The sequence below is a fragment of the Pteropus medius genome, unplaced genomic scaffold, assembly GCF_902729225.1.
Source record: "Pteropus medius unplaced genomic scaffold, Ma_sr-lr_union100, whole genome shotgun sequence".
In the NCBI taxonomy this organism is placed as follows: domain Eukaryota; kingdom Metazoa; phylum Chordata; class Mammalia; order Chiroptera; family Pteropodidae; genus Pteropus; species Pteropus medius.
Genome location: NW_024352787.1, coordinates 21661880 through 21684280, shown reverse-complemented (window position 1 = coordinate 21684280; position 22401 = coordinate 21661880). Strand labels below are relative to the sequence as shown.

The following is a 22401-nucleotide window of genomic DNA, read 5'->3' as shown; positions in this document are numbered from 1 at the left end:
AAGAAAAAACAAGAAAAAAATTAAAAAGCATGTTTTTCATGTACTGATAAGGAAAGAGTTCTTAAATGTATTGCTAAGTTAAAAAAGTACGGTATGTGTAGTATGCTTTTACATAAAATATGAGAACTGGGATAAGAATATATGTATTTATAAAAGCACAGAAAGATACACAAAAAACTTATGACAAACGCTGTCTAAATGTGGGGTAAGGGTGGTGGTAGTTGGAAACTAGATGAGTGAGGGACTGAATTACGTATACCTTTTGTTTTTGAGCCATTTGGATGTACTATTCATTGTTTTTAAGCAAAAAAATAAATTGGGCACAATTCAGCTCAAAACAAACTGGCAGCATCTTTTCTGAAACATTTTTATCAATATGGAAAACTAAAAATAGCATTTTACTTATTGTATGACTGGAAAAAGTTCTTTAATACTTGGAATTTAATCCTTCACTCAGTCTAATAATTCTACTCCTAGTCATGATGGAATGAATAACAGGGATTGGGTTTACTCTACTCCTTTAATCAGACAAAATATAAAAAATAATGATTTTCAGACACTAGACAACAGGTAGATGAGAAAGTAACCCTAGAGAGAAGGGGACTATCATGGTAAGTCCTAAAAGTGCCCCAGATCACTGCAGGGATAGTTTTTAGGCCATGCACAGGGAGAGGCAACTCAAACAGGACTAATTTGCTGAAATGGGGAAATTGTGTAGAGTGCAGGAAGGCCAAAGTTATTAGAATTGGCCTGGCAAAATACAGAGAGGATGGTGCTGCACTGAAAAGACGCCAGATAATTGCAAAAGGGTTCCCATGAGTCTCTGAGTACTGCACAAGTATGCAACGAAACTACCCAAGACTGGGTAAAGGAGCAGCCAGGACAAGAGCCACAGCACACATGGCTGAAAAAAATTCATTTTCCCAACAGCCAGGAATAAAGAGCAACAGCAATGGCATATATGTGGGCAAATATAAAAGACATTTTTTCATTTAAAAATTTCTTTAAAAGATAACTGTTGGAGGCTAAAGTAATAATTATGGATTGTGGGATCTATATGTAAAAGTAAAATGTAGGACAACAAAGGATGGGAGGAAGAAATGTAAGAATACTGTTGGTAAGATTCTTATATGTAAAGTGGTATATTATTATTTAAAAGTAGAGTAGTTAAATATTTATTTTGTAAACCTCAGAACAACCCCAAAAGGAAAGGAGAGGAGGAGGGAAGGAGGAAGGGAAGAAGAAGGAAAGAAGCTAATAAACCATAGTAGAGATAAAGATATAATCATAAAAGATAATCTATCAAAAAGAAGTCAGGAAAAGAGGAGAAAAAGAACTAAATCCAGATGAGATAAATAGAAAACAAAGAGCAAAATGGTAAATTTAAGCACCATCTTATCAAAAATCTCATTAACTATAAGTAGTCTAAACAGTCCAATTAAAAGTCAGACTGTCAGATTAGATAAAAACAAGATCCCTCTATATGCTGTCTATGTGAAATCCACTTTAAAGACAGAGATATGTTAAAAACTAAAGAAATGAAAAGGATATACCAGTCAAACAATCAAAAAGAACTGAAGTAGCCTTATGAATATCAAAGTAAATTTTAGAACATGGAGCATTACCAAGGATAAAGAGGGAGCATTTCACAATGAAAAAAAGGTTAATTCTTCAAGAAGGCATAGCAATCCTAAATGTGTATGTACCTAATAACACAGCTTCAAAACACAGGAAGCAAAAATGGCTAGAATTAAAAGAGATAAAAAAAAAAAAATCCATAATTTAATTTGGTAATTTCAACACTCCTCTTGATAACTGATATTAGAGGTGATAAGAAATATCCATAAGGACAGAATATTTGAACAATGCTATCAACCAACTTGATCTGACATTTATAGAACACTCCACCCAATAAAAACAAAATATACACTCGATCTGACAATAAGAGTTTACATATAGTGAATATTCATTATGTGCTAGGTACTTTTCTAATGTTTTTTGTATAATCCTCACAACTCTGTGAGGTAGTACTTAATGATATTTACAAATGAGGAAGGTGAAGATTAAAGATGTTAAATAATTTGCATAATGTTGCAGTTATTTAAGTGGTAAAGACTGAAATGTGAACCCAGGTCTATGTGCCTTTACTCCAAAGCCCTAGCTCTTTACTAGGCTTTTAAGTGCCTCCTCCCGCCAAAGAGAAGACTGAAGGCTCTTTAAAGGAATACCAATCTCTGAGATTTTGGAGGTCTGTAAGTCAATCAAGGGTATCAAAACTAACGGTCCTTTTATTGCTTTATTTGTGCATACTCCCCCATATACTTCCCAGCAAATACTTTTCTCCAAAGACTGATAATTTGGATTTTTTAAAATCCTATTTCAAATTGTAAATGAAAATAAAATGTAAGTGAAGATACTATGATACTATAATGGTGGATACATGTCACACGTTTGTCCAAATCTACAGAACGTACAACACTGAGAGGACCTTAATATAGATGATGGACTTTGGATGCTAATAATGTGTCAATGTAGGTTAATCAATTCTAACAAATATACCACTCTTCTATGGTGGGAGATGTTGATAATGGAGGAGGTTGTACATATGTGGAGGCAGGGGCCATATGGGAAATCTCTGAAACTTCTGCTCAATTTCACTGTGAACCTAAAACTGCCCTTAAAAAAAAAAAAAAAAAAAGTAAATCAAGATTAATACTATTCACTCATTATGAATTAGTACAAATTACTAAAATCAACACTTGATTATTTCTTTCTGACCTTCCAAAAATCAAACCCTTAATAAGAGAATAGAAGTTTGGATTAGAGAGTGGAAAGTGAGATAAAATTCATATATGTAGGAAAAGAATGATGTAGTTTTGAACAGCCAATGAGTGTTCTCAGAGGAGAACAATTTCACATATATTCTGGTAACTGCTTGCTCTTCAACTTAAAATCTTGTTTTTAATATGAAAACAAAGCTTGTATTTCAAGTACAGCCAGTCTGCTATGATTATCTCGCTTTACATTCCCTGATCTAAACATTCAGCTTAAAAAGATTTTCCCCAGCAGGACAATGTATGCTTTTGAATTATAATAAGAACATTTACTGCTATCATCCAATGAGAATTTTCTACATGGCAGTTTTTTTATTACATGTTCTCATTAATCTTTAAAAATGTTGTTAGATTCCTGAAGCCATATAAGAAATAAATGTTTTCCATTTTAAGCCATGAATACACTGAGGTTAGAGAGGTTATATCACTTATGTGTCTCTTAAGTTACACAGTCAGTGAGAGGAAAAGCTGAGATTTGATGCCAGATCTGTTTGATTCTCAAGTCCAAGTTCTTTGCAATCATACCGTGATGTCCCCCCTATTATTATAGCATCTATTTAATTCCTATTTAAATCAATCCATGAGTGTCCAATTGAGTACCTACTCAGTAAGGCTATATGCAAAGCAGATCACATGTTAAATTAAATTAAATCTTTAATATAAAAAACAAACCTGTAAAGGCAAAATCACTAAATTTACTTGAATAGTTGTTAAAGAGTAAAGACAACCTGAAAATGTCAATATGAAAAAAAGAACATGATCATGTAATAAAGACAATTAATATTACTTCTAGCACTAAAAAGACGTTATCTCAACGATAAAAAATTACTAAAAGCTCACACATATCCAAACAAAAAAAGGCAGCTTAGTAGAATACTATAGTTCTGACTTTTTCAGTTTTTCTTACTATAGTTATATAATATGGATAAAAGGCAAATAATCTGTAGTACAATAAAAAATATATATTTGGTCTTTGCCCCTAGCTTCCTGCAACAAAGCTCCCAAAACCCTTGGAATTTCCAGAGTGATAAGGGTGAGAGGAGCATCTTTTTTTTTTTTTTTTATTCTTAACAAGTCTCTTTCTTCTATATCTGAGTTTGTACTAATGAGGTGACTCTTGCTAGGCCCCTAGTAGTTTTAGGGCTATCTAGATAAGGGCTAGTCACCAGAGGAACCAATCAAATGGGAACTTTCAGTCCTGTCCCACCCCTGACCCAACTTTGGGATGGGGAGAGGAAATTGGGATCTCTAATCACCAAAAGCCAATGATTTAATCAATCGCACCCACAAAATGAAGCCTCAATAAACACACCTAAACGACAGGTTTAGGGGAGCTTCCATGTTGGTCAACACATCGAGGTGCTGGGAGCATGGCATGCCCAAAGAGGGCATGAAAGCTCGGCATCCCCTCCCCTACTTTGCCTTATGCATCTCTTCCATTCGGCTGTTCCTGAGTTGTATTCTTTATGATAAACAAGTAGAGTAAATAAAGTGTTTTCTTGAGTTCTGCGAGTCATTCTAACAAATTATCAAACCTGAGAAGATTGCGGGAATTCCCAATTTATAGCTAGTTGGTCTGAAGTATGAGTGTCCCCAATCCTGGGGGTTTCAACTGGTGTCTGAAACGGGGGAAGTCTTGTGAGACTGAGCCCTTAACCCGTGGGGGTCTGTGCTGACTCTCTATAGAATTATTGGTCACCCAGTGGTACTGGAGAATAAAAAACACTACATATTTGGTGTCAAGGAAAACTTCTCGTGCCCTTATCAATAAAAATCAGAAACTGATCATGTTCCAAGTATATTGCATTCGATAACATTATAAAAGATTTTACAAGATAAATAATCTTTGGAGTAAATGAGAAAAGTCAACCAAACTGCCCGTACTTGCAAAATAATTGTAAAAACAGGCACAGTTATAAAATTGGTTCCAAAGTCAACTTGGGAAACTTCACCTCGGTTTCCTGTAAGCACCAACTAGGCCTTCAGGATTAAGTAGCTATTCATTAGTGATCTTTCAAACAATGTAATTAACACCATGCTTCTATTTAATTAATATCTGAAATTCTGGTTTTGGGATAGCACTGAATGCTAGAGGGTTATAGTTTTATTTTTTAAAACTTAGTTTGAAATAACTTCAAATTTACAGAAAAGCTGCAATATTGCTACAAAGAATTCCTTTATAGCCTTTACCCAGATTCATAAAATGTTAAGGTTTTGCTACATAACTGTATTATTTCTTGTAAATATTTTCAGAGTAGATTGTATATATCATGCTCTTTACTCCTTAATATGAGTATTTCCTAATAACTAGGACATTCTTTTACATACAACAGTACAGCTATTTTTTAAGTGTGTGGCTTTTTTTTTCCTTACATAGGATTCAACTGAGGGTCACGCATGCATTTAGTGGTCATGTATACTTAGTCTTCTTCAATCTGGAAACATTCCTCAGCCTTCGTTTTTCATGACATTCATAATTTTGAAGAATATAGGCCAGTTACTTTATTGAATGCCCCTCCATTTGGGTTTCGCTGTCGTTTTCTCATGATTGAATTCAGGTTATAAATTTCAGTTTAGATATTATATACTTCATGTTGTGCTCTTTTCAAAGTATCATACGTGGATGCATATAATGTCCATCTTCTCCCAGAGTTATACAGTTACTATTTCTCTATTTGTTATTAATAAATAAATTATGGGAGTTAATCGGAGACCATGTTCATAACCTGTTCTTCAGGAAACTGTCCCTTCTCACCCCAGATTTAGCACCCATTGATGAAACCTGCCTGAATCAATTCTTACGATGATTGCAAAATGATGATTTTCTATATCCATCATCCCTTCTATATTGATTAATTATTCAACATTCTTTGGTAAAGAAGACCTTTCTCTTCTCTTTTATTTAACTATTTATGTTATTAGTAAGATGGACTAATGGATTATTATTGTATTCAATCAGTTATATTGTTCTTATTTATTCTGATACTCCAATTTGGCCAGTGGGAACCCATTCTAGCTAGCTTTGATGTATCTCCAGCATTTTAGGGGGACTCTCTTTCCCTGCTCCAGCATGGAATCAGTCATTTCTCCAAGGAACTTAGTTCACTTTAGTGAAGAACAGTGTTAGAACCGAAGGCCTGGCTGGAAGATTAGTATTTTAATTCTAGGAGCACAGGCTTTTGAATAATTTGTAAAATGTCCACAAGATTTTACTCAGGGTGACAACATCGATTTGAGCTCCTTTTTAAAAAGGCATTTTTTAATGTTTGAGCAAGTGTTTTAACTTGGCCAATCCACTATGATTTACTCTATAAATTATGGCTCACTCAACTTTACTTTGGAGATTAGAAAACTGTAAATAAACTCTCTTCAGTTTTTAGTCAGGTTATTCCATTTATCTTCTCTGAAGGAGCATCCAACTCTTGTTAAAATAGTCTTCGAATCCCTTAGAAGGTTATTTGGGTTCTATTTATCACCAAGCTGCCTTAGCTTAAGAGCTTTCCTTTGTGCCACCAATGTAGCAAGTAAAATATAAAGAGCAAAGGCATCATGTATTAATGAAGTAAAATAAAGAACACAGAATACAAAAGGTCTATTTTAGTCTAGACTCAATAAGTTAAAACTGCATTTAGTATGGGCTAACTTTATCCACATGCAAAGGCAAAAAATATCAGTTTGAAATGCAAAGTTCATCCGGCAAAAGTTAAAGAAAGATCCAACAGCGCACACTGATTTTCTTCAGTACTTTGAGGCCTTTATCTCCATATGCTTTCTAGAGACAAAAAACAAACAAGCAAACAAACAAAAAACCTAAAAACCAAGAGCTAAAACATAAGAACTATTACATACATAAGTTTTAAAATAAAAATAACTTGGGACTTGCTTCTTTTAAAGTACAAATCTTCTTTCTATAATATGATGCACATTGTCAGAGCTCTTAGGACCTTTTTCTAAAACTGCCAAGGATGGTCAGTGAATATGCATAACTTTATGAACTTAGTAATAGAAACCTCATCATAGAGATATAGACATAGAAACACACAGGCATGTACTTGAGGTCAAGGGTTATAGTAGAAAAAAACTGAAAAAAGTTAGGAGACCTGAATTCTAATACATCAACTCATTACACGGCCTTGGGTAAGTAAACCAGTTAACTTTTATGGGCTTTCATACTGTCATCTGTAAAATGAGGCAGGTAGAGCCGATGGTTTTATAATTTCTTTACTATTTCATCTGTTGTCATATAACATTTCACCACCTATCATAAATTCATAAGATGAGACTTTCTCAAAGCAAGAAAAAGAATTTAAGATAAATGAATGGCTTTCATCAATACCCTTGAGCTCCTTATTAGCAGAGATTATTCTCTCAGAAAAACAACATATTTTTAAACAGCTAACACTTATTAGAGACACAATGTGTGTCAGGTACTGTGCTAAACTCTTCACACACAACAACTCATTTAACCTTCAAGACATGCCTATGGTTAGTATTACTGTTCCTCAAAACAGACAGGGCTTTAAAGAAATTAACTTGCTCCCAGTCATAAACCTAGTAAACCACAAAGCAGAGACTCAAAGCAGGGTGACTCCAAAGCTTATATTCTTAACTACTCTATATATTACCTCCTAATAATTAAACCATGAGCCAAATACACTCTTAATTTAATCTCTAGCAGGTATTGATTATTCCCCCTCTTGTTGCAGAAGAGAAAACTGCTATAAGTAACAGCCAACCAAGAAACAACTCCAAATTAATCATGTGAACAAAAAGACTTTTTAAAAGTTTGCAGTTATTAAGAGAAATACTGTTGGTTATAAACAACCTTCCTTTTTTTTTTGGCGAGGCAACCCTTAGTTGACCTCAAAGATTGCAAGGATCTTGTCAGTTTACAATCCCTTATTTTTTAATTTTTTAATTTTTTAATTTTTTACACCTAGAGCACTTGGTCTTCCTAGGTGGTCTCCCATTCAAGTACTAACCAGGCCCGACCCTGCTTAGCTTCCGAGATCAGACGGGATCGGGCTTGTTCAGGGTGGCATGGCTGATAGATAATAACCTTCCCTTTTAATAAAACAAAACAACAAAAGTCATTAAATCCGAAAGACCAGCAAAAATCTTAAAGTGTGAAGTTATCATTCCCCTGCCTTTGTGCAAACCTAAAAAACCTCAAGACAACTACCCAGGTTGTGGAGCTATGGGTGAGACAGGGGCCTCAAGAAAACAGCTCCTGTTCCCAGCCTCCCTCACCATTCCAAATTCACTGCATAACTCATTACTAACATAAAGGTTCAGAGATTAAGCCCTAACAAGACATTCTTTCATGCTTCCTGCTAGGCCATTTCAACTAGCTTGTCTGCTCACCGGTAGAACAATTGTGACTTTGGTGATAATCCTTTTGCTGATTACACAGCATTTTAAGAAATAGGATGAATAAGGTCAAGTATATACAAATCTATGTGCTATAAAATATATACTTTGGTTTACTGCTACTCCTCTAAAAGCCCAAACTAAGCCTTTTCCTATATGTTCACTCAACATGTTCCCTATATGTTCATACATATTTCCTCAAGACACAAGTTGTCTCTCAAATAAGGTCTCAGAAAACTTCTGTATTAGATGACTGCAAGCCTAGAAACAGCCATTTCTGATAAGGTATGGATAGTGAGGATACTACACAAAGGAGAATAAACCAGAAACCAAAAATGAAAAGCACAAAAATAAAACATCCCAAAAGATAGCCTTTTAGATGGGAATGAATTTTATAAAGAAAACTATATTTCAATTCCCTTTATTGCTCCTATAAACAAGCTTCTCTAAAACACAATGTCTTCCAACCAGAGATTTTTGGTTTCATATATATCATCCGACCCTTAAACCTAATTTCAGTCTCAAATCTAAGTTAATAGTCTATGAAAGTTTACAGAAATGAAAAAACTGAGCCCACATGCATTGTGGACCTACTCTGTACCTCATTTGGGCACAAAAGGAAAAAAGAAATCACAGAATCACCCTTCTTTGATCCGACTCTGGATGAAGCGCTGAAGAACTTCTTCACTGTGGTCACTTTGCGGGTTTTCTCATTGGTTTTCTTTTCTTCAAACTTGGAAAATGTGAGGGACTGGGCCCCCTGGCTGCTCTGACTGCTAGCAAAGGCCTCTTCCTCCTCCCGTTGTAGTCTGTAATTCAAGAGAGGATTAAGAATGATCCAGATATCCTCCAAGTTCTCCTTGTATCTAAAAGTTAGTACTCAACGAATTGAGGATCTAAAATATTTAGAACTAGAGGCTAAATATAGCAAATAGGTCTGAGCTCTCTAATGTGTAAGTATCCTGCATGCTACTACAGACTTTAAAAGGGACTTTCTCCATAGATCGTGTTCATTTCCCTAACAAGCTCGTGGTCAAAAAGGAGAAAGAGATAAGTAAATAATTACAGTATAATGTGACAGTTCCTATAGTGGAGAGTAAAACCCAAGGGGTATGAGAACACAGGAAAAAAAACTAAATCTGGAGGAATCCAAGAAGGTTTCACAATGGTGACAAATAGGTCTGTCTTAAAGAATGAATAGGATTCTGCCAAGTGAAAGGGCATTCCAGGAAGAAGGAATTACAAATGTGACGGCATGTGGTTCTTGTTATGATCCAAGTTCAATGTAGTCAGAACACTGATGGTGTGATAGACTATGATGCTGGATGTAGAGGCAGGCACTACATGGTAAGAAATCTTGACTGCCAACTTCACTATCATCTTGGATTTCATCGTGAGGTAGAGAACCAAAAAAAGACTATAAATCCAATAAATTACCATTATCAGATCTGTGCTTTAGGAAGATAATACAGGTATCTGCATGACAACTTGAGGGGCAGAGAGACTAGAGATAGGGACAATAATTAAGAATATATTACAAAGATTTAAATAAGAGAAAATAAGGAGCTGGAAAATAGGAGAGGGTAAAATTCAAAAGCCTTCCGAAGGTACAATAATTAGAAGGTGCTCAATTATTTGTAGATAGTGTGGGAGGTAAAGGACTCAAATGTTTTTTAGCCAAGTGAATAAACAATGATGTTATTGATACAGAAAGAGGGTTAGAAAAAAAGTTGGAAATGGGGATTAGAGTAAATAAAAGCAATAAATTTTTGCCTTGGATCTGCTGAATTTCAGGTATTTCTAATAAATCTTAAAGGTTACAGAAAATGGTTCTCACTGTGATTCCCCAGACAGCAGCATCAGCATCACCTGGGAACTTGTTAGAACTGCAAATTGTCAGGCTTCACTCTCAACCTAATGAAGTCAGAGACTCTAAGGGTGAGGTCTAGTAATCACTGTTTTTACAAGATTTCTAGGTGATTCTCATGCCTGCTCAAATATGAGAAATTTAAGAAACTTCAAGCAGGGTCACAATTGGAAGGAGTAAGAAAAAATAACAAAGTCACAAGGAGAGGTGGTAGTCTGAGGATGGAATAGGGACACATCTTTCTCTGAGGCAAAACAGAAGTTAATATAAAGATATTTGTACATTTTAATGTGGAGAGGGGAGAAAGCCAAGGAAATTCATGCCTAGCAGCCTCTACTTTCTTTATGAAATAAGATCAGCTACTGAGAAAATTAGGAGTGCAGTGGGAAATCGGAGGAAATAGTTCATGTTCTATGTCTGTATTTTCTCTTTCATTGACCATGGAGTCACCGAAAGCTGTGAGTGTACTTTATAATTCTGAGTTCGCCACAGATGCTGGCAGACTAGTCACTCAACAAATTGTGGCTAATTAGATATTTAAAAAAACTAGCAAAAGCTCTCAGAGTTCAGTCTGACTTTCTTTTATCAAGAAGTTTTAGTTTCCGGGATGCTTTGGCAAAAGATTAACATTATTCGTGGCGTTTTACTAGTTCCTATGCTCACCAGGTATTCTACCTTTTAATTTTTATCCTAATCGTATTTCTAGATAATACGAACTTATCAAATACTTTTGACCTACAAACTCCATTTTATAAAAATTAAATTTTCATAATGTAAGCGCTATATATCATATCAATAGAATTCTACTATTATGTGTTTATGACTGTGCCAGATGCCATGCTGGATATATCAAAAAATGAAGAAAACAATGCTTGACAAGAACCATGTCCCAAGTCCTGTGCTAGCTAGGTACATCATATATATTTCCACATTTAACCTCTATGTGAAGTATGTTTATCTCTATTCTTCTAACCCAAGAAACTTATTATCTATATTAGAGTCTAAGATTAACACACCCCAACACAACATAATTAAAAGTTAAGACAAAGAGGAAATAAGAAATCACTGAAAGCTATCCATTAAATGTTGTCTGAGAAGAGCAAAAAATCCATTTCTCATCAGCTGACTTGCTGATTGCTCAAAACAGAAGAGAAAACACGTATTCTGACAATGACAGAACTATATATCCAGTTATAACATGGTTAAACCACCCCTAGTTACGTCCTTTTACCGCTCTGCCAGTTCCCAATCCTCTTGAATCTGCTTCTGCCTGGCTTTGTGGTACTCCTCCCTCCAGCACTTGGAACAGAAACCCTGCCAAGCAGGGTTGCCGTAGTAACCACATCCTTTCTTGCATAGGAGCTCTGATTGATCCACATGAATTCCTCGGCGCTCAGACTTAAGGCTCATCTTCTTCCTGCTAACCAAGAAACAAACAAAAAAAGATTGTTTTAAATGAATTCTTTTATCAGCACAGCAATTAAGCACCAAAAAATGAGTCCATATCTTCAAACTATAGGGGAATGAAGAAGAGGAGGGAGGGGGAAAAGGGAGTGAAGGAAAAAAAGGAGAGAGAGAGGCAGGGAAAAGAGAGGGAGGGAAAAAGAAAGTTTAAATACTGCAAATTCTTGACGCAATCATATTAAAGAAATGATGAACACTTTAAGAAGGGACTACTATTGGATTAAAGACCTGAATATAAAGCATAGAACTATAAAACTCCTAGAATAAAACAGGGGAAAAACTTCATGACATTGGGTTTGGCAATGATTTCTTGGATATCGTAACAAAAACACAAGCAACAAAAGCAAAACTGAACAAATGGGACTATATGAAACTTAAAAAACTTCTGCACAGAAAACTAAACAATCAACAGAGAGGGATAAAAGTGAATACTTTGTCTCAAATAGTTTAAAATTTACCAAGAAAGCGAGTATAATTAAAGCATCAGAATAATCTAAATCCTGAGACAGCATTCAAGGCCCTCAGTAATCTAGGAAAAATAAACATGAGCCTATTTGTCACCGCACACTACATACCCCATATTGTGACAGATATTTAATATAATTATTTCCCACAAAAAAGAAAGGTAAACATTATCTCCATTTTACTAAATGTGAAAACTCAGGTTCAGAGAAATTTTCAAAAGCATGTAAACTCTACTAAAAACAAGCAGCAGAGAAGCAACAGAGAAGGTTCTAACAATGTTCAAAACCAGGTTAGCTTCTTTGTACTACATTGTTCCCAACCTACTTGTCCGAACTCACCTTTCTGAGCACAGTAATGTTCAATCATATGACCACTTACCAAGCAAATAATGCATGTTTGTGCCTCAGCCTAGAAGTCTTTCCTATACCTTTCTTCTGCCTTTTCAAAGATGATTCACTATTGAAAGTTCATTTTAAGGACCATCTCTTCAGTGAAGCTTCTCATGAGCACCCTTCCACCCAGAATTAACTTTGAGCCTCTATACTCACAACACTGCTTATTTAGGAACCAGTTATATTCATTCTACTTCATTATAAAAAATCATTTCTATATTTGACTTCCTCCCACCTAGACTAGAAGCACCTTGAGGAGCTGCTTTATATTCCCAACAGAACACAGTATGGAGCTAAGGTGCTTAATATGTGTTTTGGATTGCATATGGACACAAGGCTGTTTTCTACTCAGCCTTCATTTGGACAGTGAATAAGCTTTCCTTTAAGATTTGATACAAATTTAAGGGCTTATGTAAGATATAAATTTAGAAAATTGTTTGAATAAGGAGAAATTAATTTTAAAATGTGTCTTAAGTTGATTATGAAACCAGAGAAATTTTTAGCTATGACTATCCTTTTTAGACTATCAGCAAAATAATTTGGATTTTCTGCAAAGTTATTTTTTAACAAGATTCCTTACTTGGCAGGTTAAATGTGTTAAGGGAGTTTTCACCTCTGGCAACTGACTGGATTTTATCAATAGTGTTAGGTTGACTCATTTTACTAACCCCTATTTTCTTCTTGCTGCCACCTTACAGTTGTTAAAGGAGTGAGGAAGAATCACCTAAAAGCTCTGAAAAGAGGGAGTTCTTTCTCTCTGCTAGTATACAGGAACAGATAATACTGGCTTGGACAGAGAGGGATAAACAGTTGTAGAAAACCTACTGTGTCAAGTACTTACCAAAATATAAAATCATTTATTCATCAAAGACAAGGAATTAGTATCCCCATTTCGAGGTTGAGTAAACAAAGCTTGAAGAAGTCAGGTCACATATGTTAGAGTTAAAATTCAAAATAATGCCTTAACAAATTCCAAAATTTGTTTTCTTTTCTACTATACCATATCTTATTTGTTCATAGCATCAGGATTGTATTATAAATTGCTACCCAAGAATTTCCATTCAAATTCATATAATGAAATGGTCTTTATTCTTCTTCCCATAAACAAATAAACTGCCAAACAAGCACAGAATAAAGTGACGATCCACAGAATGTATTCAAGAAACTCACATGTCCAGACATAATTAAGTCCTATATCTTAGGGATCTTATCATAATTTAACTAAGTGCCAACTGTGTGCACAGAACTGAGCTAGATACCATTGTTAGTATACTTACTAGAACATGTCTTTGCCTTCTGGAAGCTTATAACCAAAAAAATAGGCATACTGAACAATGCAGAAAGATATAGTGCTATGAAACTGTGAGGTAGAAAAAGGCGTAATTCTGATAAAGGAGTATGGAGAGACCACTTGGGCCAAGGACTGAGGGTGCAGACCTGAAAGAGCTTTCAGTTGAACCTAAGAGAGTCTTGGAGAGAGGACATTCTAAATAGGGATAACATCTTTTACAAAAAGCTCAGAAACAGGAAAGCAAATGTAGAATAAGAACAATGTGGTATAAAGAGGAGGTTAAGTGAAAAAGTTTGGTGTGAAGTCAAATACGATGGCACTTAAAAACTCCAGGCTATAGAGTGTGGATTGAAGCATCATTGAAAGCTCCTGAAAAGGGAAAAGCATGTTAAGATCTTTATTTTAATACATTAAAACTTGAGAGATGAAGTTCTGTCTTATAGAGTGATGAGGTGAGGACAATAAATCCTCTTTACCCAAAATCAGCTATAAAAATGGACAAACACTTCCTCTTTGCTGATGGACCAATGTGTTAGCCGAGAAATGCATTTAAATTTCAGGCCACCAGCTCTTTCTGCTGGGCTCTCTCATGTCTCCTCTGTGTATGCACAGGGTCTGTTTACCAGTGTGGAAGCCTTACTGGCTAGAGATGTCTGTGTAGAAATTCCTTGTCTGAACAAACAACAATCTTTGGCTGAAAATAAAGGGATGGAGGCGCAGGGATGATCCCTAGAAGTCAAGCATAAAAACAAACAAACAAACAAACAAAAATTGAACACAGACATCAAGGGCCACATGCTATGAGAGAGACAGACTTCACAGATTTAGTCCAGCTATAAAACCTGGATAGTATATACTGAGCACCACTTTTGGAGATTCTCAAAGGCAAAAGGGAGGAGTAGAATTAGGGAAGACCAGAATTCAACATATCACCAAACCCTCAGTGAGTTTACCATGTTTTCCCCCTCCAGTATCACCAAGCGAACCCAGAAATGGACACCAAGGCACAAAGAGTGCCTCTAGTTCTGGCTCAAGGAAAGAGAAAGGGAACCCTAACACTGAGAGAAAATATGAAAATGTCTCAATTTTATTGTCTTTTCCACCTTCTCTTGAGCCATAGCACCCAAGCAACCACATAAAATAGTGACTGGAAAGACAGACTGCAGGAGCTAACTCTGAGTAAGGGGAACTACTGATTTTCTTCACTGTCTATCCTCCCATTTCTTGGCCCCAAATGTGCAGACAGTTGTGGAAGTACAGTGTACATGACAGAGTAGGGTAACTAACTCCACAGTTTTCTGGCCAGAGGAAAGAAAAGATGAGAACCTAGGGAACAAAAAATAAATACAGGAGAAATCACTGAAAAGGAGAACTCAAGAGAGCAACCTGAAAATGTCTGTGAACTCCTGGGCTCACCTCTAGGCTGTGCATAATGGATCTGATGCTATTTAGGACAAAAGACTAAAATTCAAACAGAGACCGCCAAACAAGTTTCAGACTAGCACATACATGAAATGGGGCAATCAGTACTGCAAAGGTTTTGAAAAACTAACTGACATTGGAATTACAACCCACAAAATGTGCATTACAATATGCAGCTACAACTTGGCAGCAAAACTAAAATCTTTTGCTCTGCCAATGACACCATTAATAAAATGAAAACAACAACAACAACAAAACTACAAACTGGGAGAAAATACTTGCAATCACATATTTGACCAAGGACATGTATCTAGAATATATAAAGAACACTCAAAAGTCAACAATAAAAAAAAACCACCCAATTAAAAAATGGGCAAAAGACCTGAAAGACACTTATCTAAAGAAGATATACAAGTTGGGAGACAATTCTCATATTTCAATACAAGAGGCCTTTGCAACAGATTATCTAGATCTTCAAGGATGCTGGAATATCTACCATTCTTAAAATGTACAAAGCTCTCCCTAGAGCAGAGGGTAAGTTTGTTTACTATCAATAGAGTATAAAAGACACAATGTTTCCCTGCAGGTCAAAGGTCAAGTAGGTCCCTTTGCTGTCAATTATAAAAGATTTAGGTTCCCTAAGCTTGAGTTCCTCAGCTGTGACATCACTCCCATGGGACTTGAGGGCAAGGGTAGCCCATGTAAAAATGAAACTTGTTTTGTTGATGTCCTGTGAATAATAAAGTCCGTTGTCTCTACTCAGAATCTCATGTCTCTGCCAACATCCACAAAACTATGGCAGGCTAACTTGTTACCTGTAAGTAGGGTAAAAACTCAGATCCTTTACAGTTCTTGACAACATGGCAAATAAGCACATGAAAAGTTGTTTAACATCATCATCCATTAGAGAAATGTAAATTAAAACCACTCTGAGATATCACTCTACACTTACCAGAATGGATAAAATTAAAAATACCAACAGCACCAAGTGGTAGCAAGGATGCAGAGCAACTAAATTCTCACACATTCCAAGTGGAATGCAAATAGTACAGCCACCGCGAAAAACAGTTTGATGGTTTCATAAAAAGTTAAACATACACTTATGTGACTCAGCAATTCCATTCCTGGTTATTTCCTCTAAAGAAATAAAACTGATGTCACTCAAAAATCTACACACATGTTTCTAGAAGTATTACTTGGGAATTTTTTAAAAACTGGAAACAACCAAAGTATCTTTCAATGAGTGAACAGATAAATAAACTGTGTGGTATATCCATGCAATGGATGCTCCTCAGTGGGAAAAAAAGTTGGGGAGAGTACTGATATACCCAGCAACTTGGATGAATCTCAAAGGCTTTAGGCTAAGTGAACAAAGACAGTTTTAAAAGTTTACATATTGTATGATGTTGTAGAGGCAGTAAAGTGTATTTGTAAACTTGCGAGTCTCTCTGTCATGTTTCATTAATGAATTGTTACAGATCCCACCTCCAAAGTGTATTGCCACTAGTGTTTGTTAGGAATTAGGATTGAGAGAGGGTACCAATAAAAAAAATAGCACAAGACATTTTTGGAAATGATGGAACTGTTCTGTATTCTGATTATGGAGATGTTTACATAAATCCATATGTTTTAAAATTCATAGAACTGTATACTCCCCCAATATTCGATTTTACTGTATAAATTTTTTTTTTTGAAAATTTAAGAGGCAATTTCTAGTTTGGATTGGGGAGAAAGCGTAGAACAGGAGACAGGGATAGTGATCAAGAGACAATCACAATAAGAAGTTATAATAATAGAGGTAATACAGTGGAAATGGAAAGGGGAGTGATGGCAACACACTTTGGAGTGAGTCTGCCACATACATGTAAGAGCAACCTCCATTTTATCAGAGAACTGTTACCCTACTCCACAAAGGTAGGCTGCCAGCAGCCATTTTTGTATACCCACCACTTCAGGGCCACAGCTGGCTGAACCAGGGGTTAATACGTGACCCAAACTGAAGTTCTGGAAATAAAACTAACTCTGAGCTGTTCTCTAGAATGATGGAGGAGTTGTGGCATGGCCATCTTTTATCAAGTGACCTGAGTAACATGATAACCAGTCTGCAGAATGAAACAGATACACACCAAGAAGCAGAGAAAAGTGGCAAAAGAAAAATACTCTCTAAGTCCTTAGATTTCTATTTCTCAGTTCCAGTTCTTTCCTAAGGTTTAGCTGCCTGCCTACCCTCAGATTCTGCGACACACTCTTTGGTTCCTCACTGTTCTTTTCTTTTTTTCTTATGCTAGTTCCAATACAGCTTATTTATCTGCAGGCAAAGACCTGTCCAGGTACTATTCTAAAACTGGGAAATATAACAGAATTGCGAGGACTACTTAGCATATACTGAGTTCAACAGGTATTAAGATAAAAACAATAATAATAGCTAAAAGTCTATGAAAACCAATTTGGTGTGGACATGAGATCTAAAGATCAGTCAAATCTGCATTCAAATCTCAGCTCTTTTACTTACTTATTAGAAATGTGACGTCGGACAAATTAATATTTCTGAAACTTCCATTCACATCTCTGTCCAACTTCTGCTCCTACCATTCTCCACCATTTAACAAACCTAGGCCCCCACAGGCCTTGTGTCTCTCTGACCTTTGTTCTCTGATGTTACACCTGTGATTGTGTTACCTTTCATGGCAAAAAAGACTTGCAGATAATTATGGTTACGAATCAGTTGACTTTAAAACAGAAAAATTATCCTGGATTATCCAGGTGGGCACAATATAAGCACATGAGTCCTAAATGCAAAAGAGGACGGAAACCCAGAATAGTCAAAAAAATTTTTTGAAAAAGAATGTAGGACTTATACTTTTCAGTTTCAAAATTTAGCACAAAGCCATGATAATCAAAGTAGTGTGGTACTGGTACAAGGGTAAACATATGGATCAATGGAATAGAATTATGAGACCAGAAATAAACCCACACATCTAAGGTCACCACAAGGGTGCCTAGACTATCCAATGAAAAAAGAAGAATCTTTTCACCAAATGGTACTGAGACAATTGGATAACCACATGCAAAAGAATGAAGTTAGACCTTTACCTCATACCCTATACAAAAATTAACTCAAAATGGGTCAAAGACCTAAATGCAAAAGATAAAACTATAAAAACTCTGAGGATACCACCTGAATGCAATAGGAGACTGAACCGAGTTAAAGCCTCTATATAAACGTTTAAGATACTGGTGGCCGGGTACAGAGATCTAATCATCTTTCACTGCCTGACAAGCATGAAACCAAATAAGTGTTTACTGTCATTATCCCCACTGATGAAGAGGATACTCAGGCTCACAGAGAATTAATAACTCATCCAAGGTCATCTAATGTCGACTAATCAAAACTGAATGACCTGAAAGCACACACACCAGCTGGGACCAGTTTTTTACTGAGAGGAAAACTTGCAGAGACAGAGCGATAGCAGATTCAGCAGAGAGTGACATCAGAAACATGGCGGAGTGCGAGACGTCCCCAGATCTCTCCCCTTCAAACAATAACAAGTTGAACATCTAAAACTCAACAAAAAACACCCAAACTGCACACCACCACGTCTGAGGGTGGGATCTGCACACAAGAGCTACTGCAGGTCAGAACCCTGGGAATCAGGCCACAGACTGGGAGAAACAAAGAGCTGCCTCTCGCAGCCAGAGGTCCCTGCAGAAGGAGAGGGAGGGCAGAAAGTGCAGCGGGTTCCCTGAACTGCCCTGCCTGATAGAGCTGTGAGCTCCACGCAGCAGCAGTGCCTAGGGATCAAGACAGAAAGCAGAGAAGTGGGGACAGCAGAGAAGCAACAGTTGCTTATTACCAACCTCAGTTGCAAACGCGAGGCTGAGCCGCAGCCCCCAGACCCAACCCAAAAGGCTCCTCCCTCCACATCCTCCAAGACTTAGCCCCAGGGGAATACGAGCAAATGCTACCAAAACTGTTGCTAACACTGACAGGGACTGAGACTGAGGGTAGCGAGCATGACTGAATATCTGTAAGAAAATAAAAAAGCATTATTAAGGCTTTATATAAAGTAGGGATCCAAGATGCTTAGACACCACCCACTGGAAATCAAAAGAAAAACACCTTCTTTGCAACAGGCTAAAAAGAGACCTTTATATAATAAGCCTTCTTTCTGGAATAAAAGCAGTATACACTTCCATTAATGCCCAAGTGGAGAAATAATCCTTTAAACACCATGAACAACCAAGGTGACAAGGCAGGTCAGAAAAAAAAAAGAGTAAAATCTCCAGAAAATAAGCTTAAAGACATGTAAATATGCGACTTAAATAACAGAGAATTCAGGATGGTACTTCTGAAAAAAACTCAGAGAGATCCAAAACAATTCATATCAATAATCTCAGGAATTGAAAGCTCTGAGAAAAAATAGAGGTAAATTACACGATCTTGAATTTGGCAAAGAATTTTTAGACATAACACCAAAAAAGCGACAAAAGACAAACTGTTCTTCATCATAACTAAAAACTTTTGTGCTTCCAAGGACCTCATCTAGAAAGTGAAAAGATAACCCAAAGAATGAGAAAAAAATATTTGCAAATCATATATCTGAAAAAGAACTTGTCTCTAGAATATATACAGAGCTATTACAACTCAACATTAATAAAAATAACAAGTTTTTAATGGGTAAAAGGTCTGAATAGATACTTCTCCAAGGAAGATATACAAATGGTCGATAAGTACATGAAAAGATGTTTGACTTCATGGGTCATCAGAGAAACCTAAATCAAAACCATAAGATACCACTTCGCATCCAGTAGGATAAAAAACATCAGATAATAACAAGTGTTAACAAGGACGTGGAAAAACTGGAGCCTCATATACTGCTGGTGTGAATATACAATGATGCAGCCACTTTTGGAAACCATTTGACAGTTCCTCAAATGATTAAACAGAGCTTCTCTATGACCCAGCAATTCCACTCCAAGGTATACACTCAATCGATATGAAAACATGTGTCCACACAGAAACCTGTACATGAATGTTGATAGTACCACTACCCATAATAGCCAAAAGATGAAAACCCAAATATCCATCAACTGACAAATGGATAAACAAAATGTAGTATATCCATACAATGAAGTGATTACTCAGTCATAAAGAGAAGTACTGATACATGCCACGATTAACTTTGAAAACATGCTAAGTGAAAGAAGCCACTAAAAAAGACCACATATCATATGATCCCATTCACATGAACGTCCAGAACAGGGAAATCTATAGAGACAGAAGTAGATTAGTGGTTGCTTAGGACTGACGGGGAGAGGACGGGGATAAAGGAGTTAGCTAAACAGTATGGGGTTTCTTTTTGAAATGACAAAAATGTTCTAAGTTGGCTATGGTGATGGTTACCATCAAATTGTGCCCTTTAAATGCGTGCACTATACTTCAATAAAGTTGTTTTTAAAATAAAAATCTGAAGAGGAGGGCAGAATAGGAAGTCAGAGCACTATTGTTGGCTTTGAAGGTATAGAGAATATAAGCCAAGGAATGTGGGTAGGTTCTAGAAGCTGAGAATGATCCCTGACAGCCAGCAAAGAAATGAAGAGTCCTATAATTACCTGGAACTCAATTCTGCCAACATGAGTATGTTTGGAAGCAGATTCTCCCCATGGACTCCAGCTAAGAGCCTAGGCTGGCTGACAGCTTAACTTTGACCTTTTGAGATCCTTAACAGAGTTACCAGCTGAGATAGCCAGGAGTTCTGACTTACAGAACTTTGAGATAATAAATGGGTGTTGTTTTAAGCTGGTAAGTTTGTGCTAATTTGTTATGGCAACAACAGAAAACTTTTATAGGCCCCCTTTCCATTTCTCTTACCTTTGCATAGGTGTTTTAATCCCTAGAATGCTGTGCTCTTGGCTGTTCACATGGTGATTTCTCTCTCATCGTTTAGTTCTCAGTTTTCATGTCACACTTTAGTAAGGCTTTCCCTGTCCACTCTACCTAAAGTAGTACCTACCCCAACTTACCCAACCCTCACCTCCACTCTGGGCCCGGCACTGTTTCTCCATTTTCTGTTTCTAACAAGCAAAGGTAGGGAAAGGTGTGCAGCAAAGAGCCAAGCAGGCCTGAGTTGCTCAAATTATGTACATTCTTAGAAGGGCATGCTGGTATGACTGGCTCTTGACCAGTTCCTGGGAACTGAGGTCTTGGAGTGTCCTTATGTACCAACTGATAAGGATGTTTTGTGTGCTTGGAGCCTTGAACCACACTGTACCAGCTTATCCAGACAGTTTGTGCAAATAAAGTGATGTATAGTGAATAATTGCCTTTCTTCTGGGGCCTGGAATTGCAGTTACTCTAGTCAATTAAGAAGGCACTTGTGCCTATGTGACCAGCCTCCAATAAAAACCCTGGAATCCTACGCTTAAGTGAGCTTCTCTAACAGAAAACATACCACACATGTTGCTATAGTTTGTTGCTGTAGGATTAAATGCACCCTGTGCAACTCCACTGGAAGAAGACTCTTGAAAGTTTATTTCTGGTATCCTCTAAACTCTACTCAATGTACTATTTTCCTTTATTCATCCTACTTTGTATCATTTCCCATAATAAAACATAGCCAAGAGTACACAAGTCCTGTGAGTCCTTCTAAGGAATTTCCAAACCTAGAGCAGTCTTGGGGACTACTGACAGGGTATGATTACATAGGGAGTGGCATGAGAGAGATCTTAGTGAGACAGGCTAAACAGGATGGGCACCTCTAACAAAAAAGGAAACAACAGGAAGTTCTGTGATGGCCACAGGGTCGGAGACAAGCTAAAACAAGATTGATCCGAGATGGAGGAATAATTAACCTAAACGTGACCCCAGAGCTTCTTATAGGATCCTCTGCAAGTCATCAGCATTATAGATAGTAGGGTACTAATCATGCATCTGACGACATGACACTTCTGAAATCGACTTCTAAGGCCAAAAAGGGGGAGGATAACCATTTCCAAGAAAACCGTTACTCGGAAATCTAATGAACATTCTCCCAGGACCCTCCCCAGGTTCCTCTCCTAACCCTTGATAAAAATATAAACCCACCCCCTAGATTCCTCAGGGCACAGCTCACCAGAGCTCTCGCAAGTCCTCTCAGGGGTATACTTCTTGCTTTCTCAATAAACTTGTTTCTTTACTGTCTATCCTGTCTATCTTTCTCCAGTTGAAGACAAGAACCTGGAGGCTTAGGGTTGAGATCCTCTTTTGGAACTCTCCCAACCAGAATTGATTTGCATCATTAATGGTAATAGAATAGT

At 36.8% G+C, this 22401-nt stretch overlaps 1 protein-coding gene and 1 pseudogene across 9 annotated transcripts in view; both read right to left on the bottom strand.

The window, feature by feature from the left end:
* RABGEF1 (RAB guanine nucleotide exchange factor 1) overlaps positions 1 to 22401 on the bottom strand; it is an 82816-nt gene that overhangs the window by 23191 nt on the left and 37224 nt on the right. For 7 of the 9 annotated variants that reach the window (XM_039849406.1, XM_039849407.1, XM_039849410.1 and 4 more), the window contains 2 exons: positions 11303 to 11491; positions 8847 to 9013 (listed from right to left, as the gene is read on the bottom strand). In XM_039849406.1, the coding sequence (XP_039705340.1) occupies positions 8847 to 9013; positions 11303 to 11491 (356 nt within the window). The remainder of the gene's footprint in view (positions 1 to 8846; positions 9014 to 11302; positions 11492 to 22401) is intronic. The other 2 variants (XM_039849408.1, XM_039849414.1) reach the window with 1 other exon arrangement.
* LOC120591898 (uncharacterized) lies at positions 7769 to 7886 on the bottom strand (annotated as a pseudogene).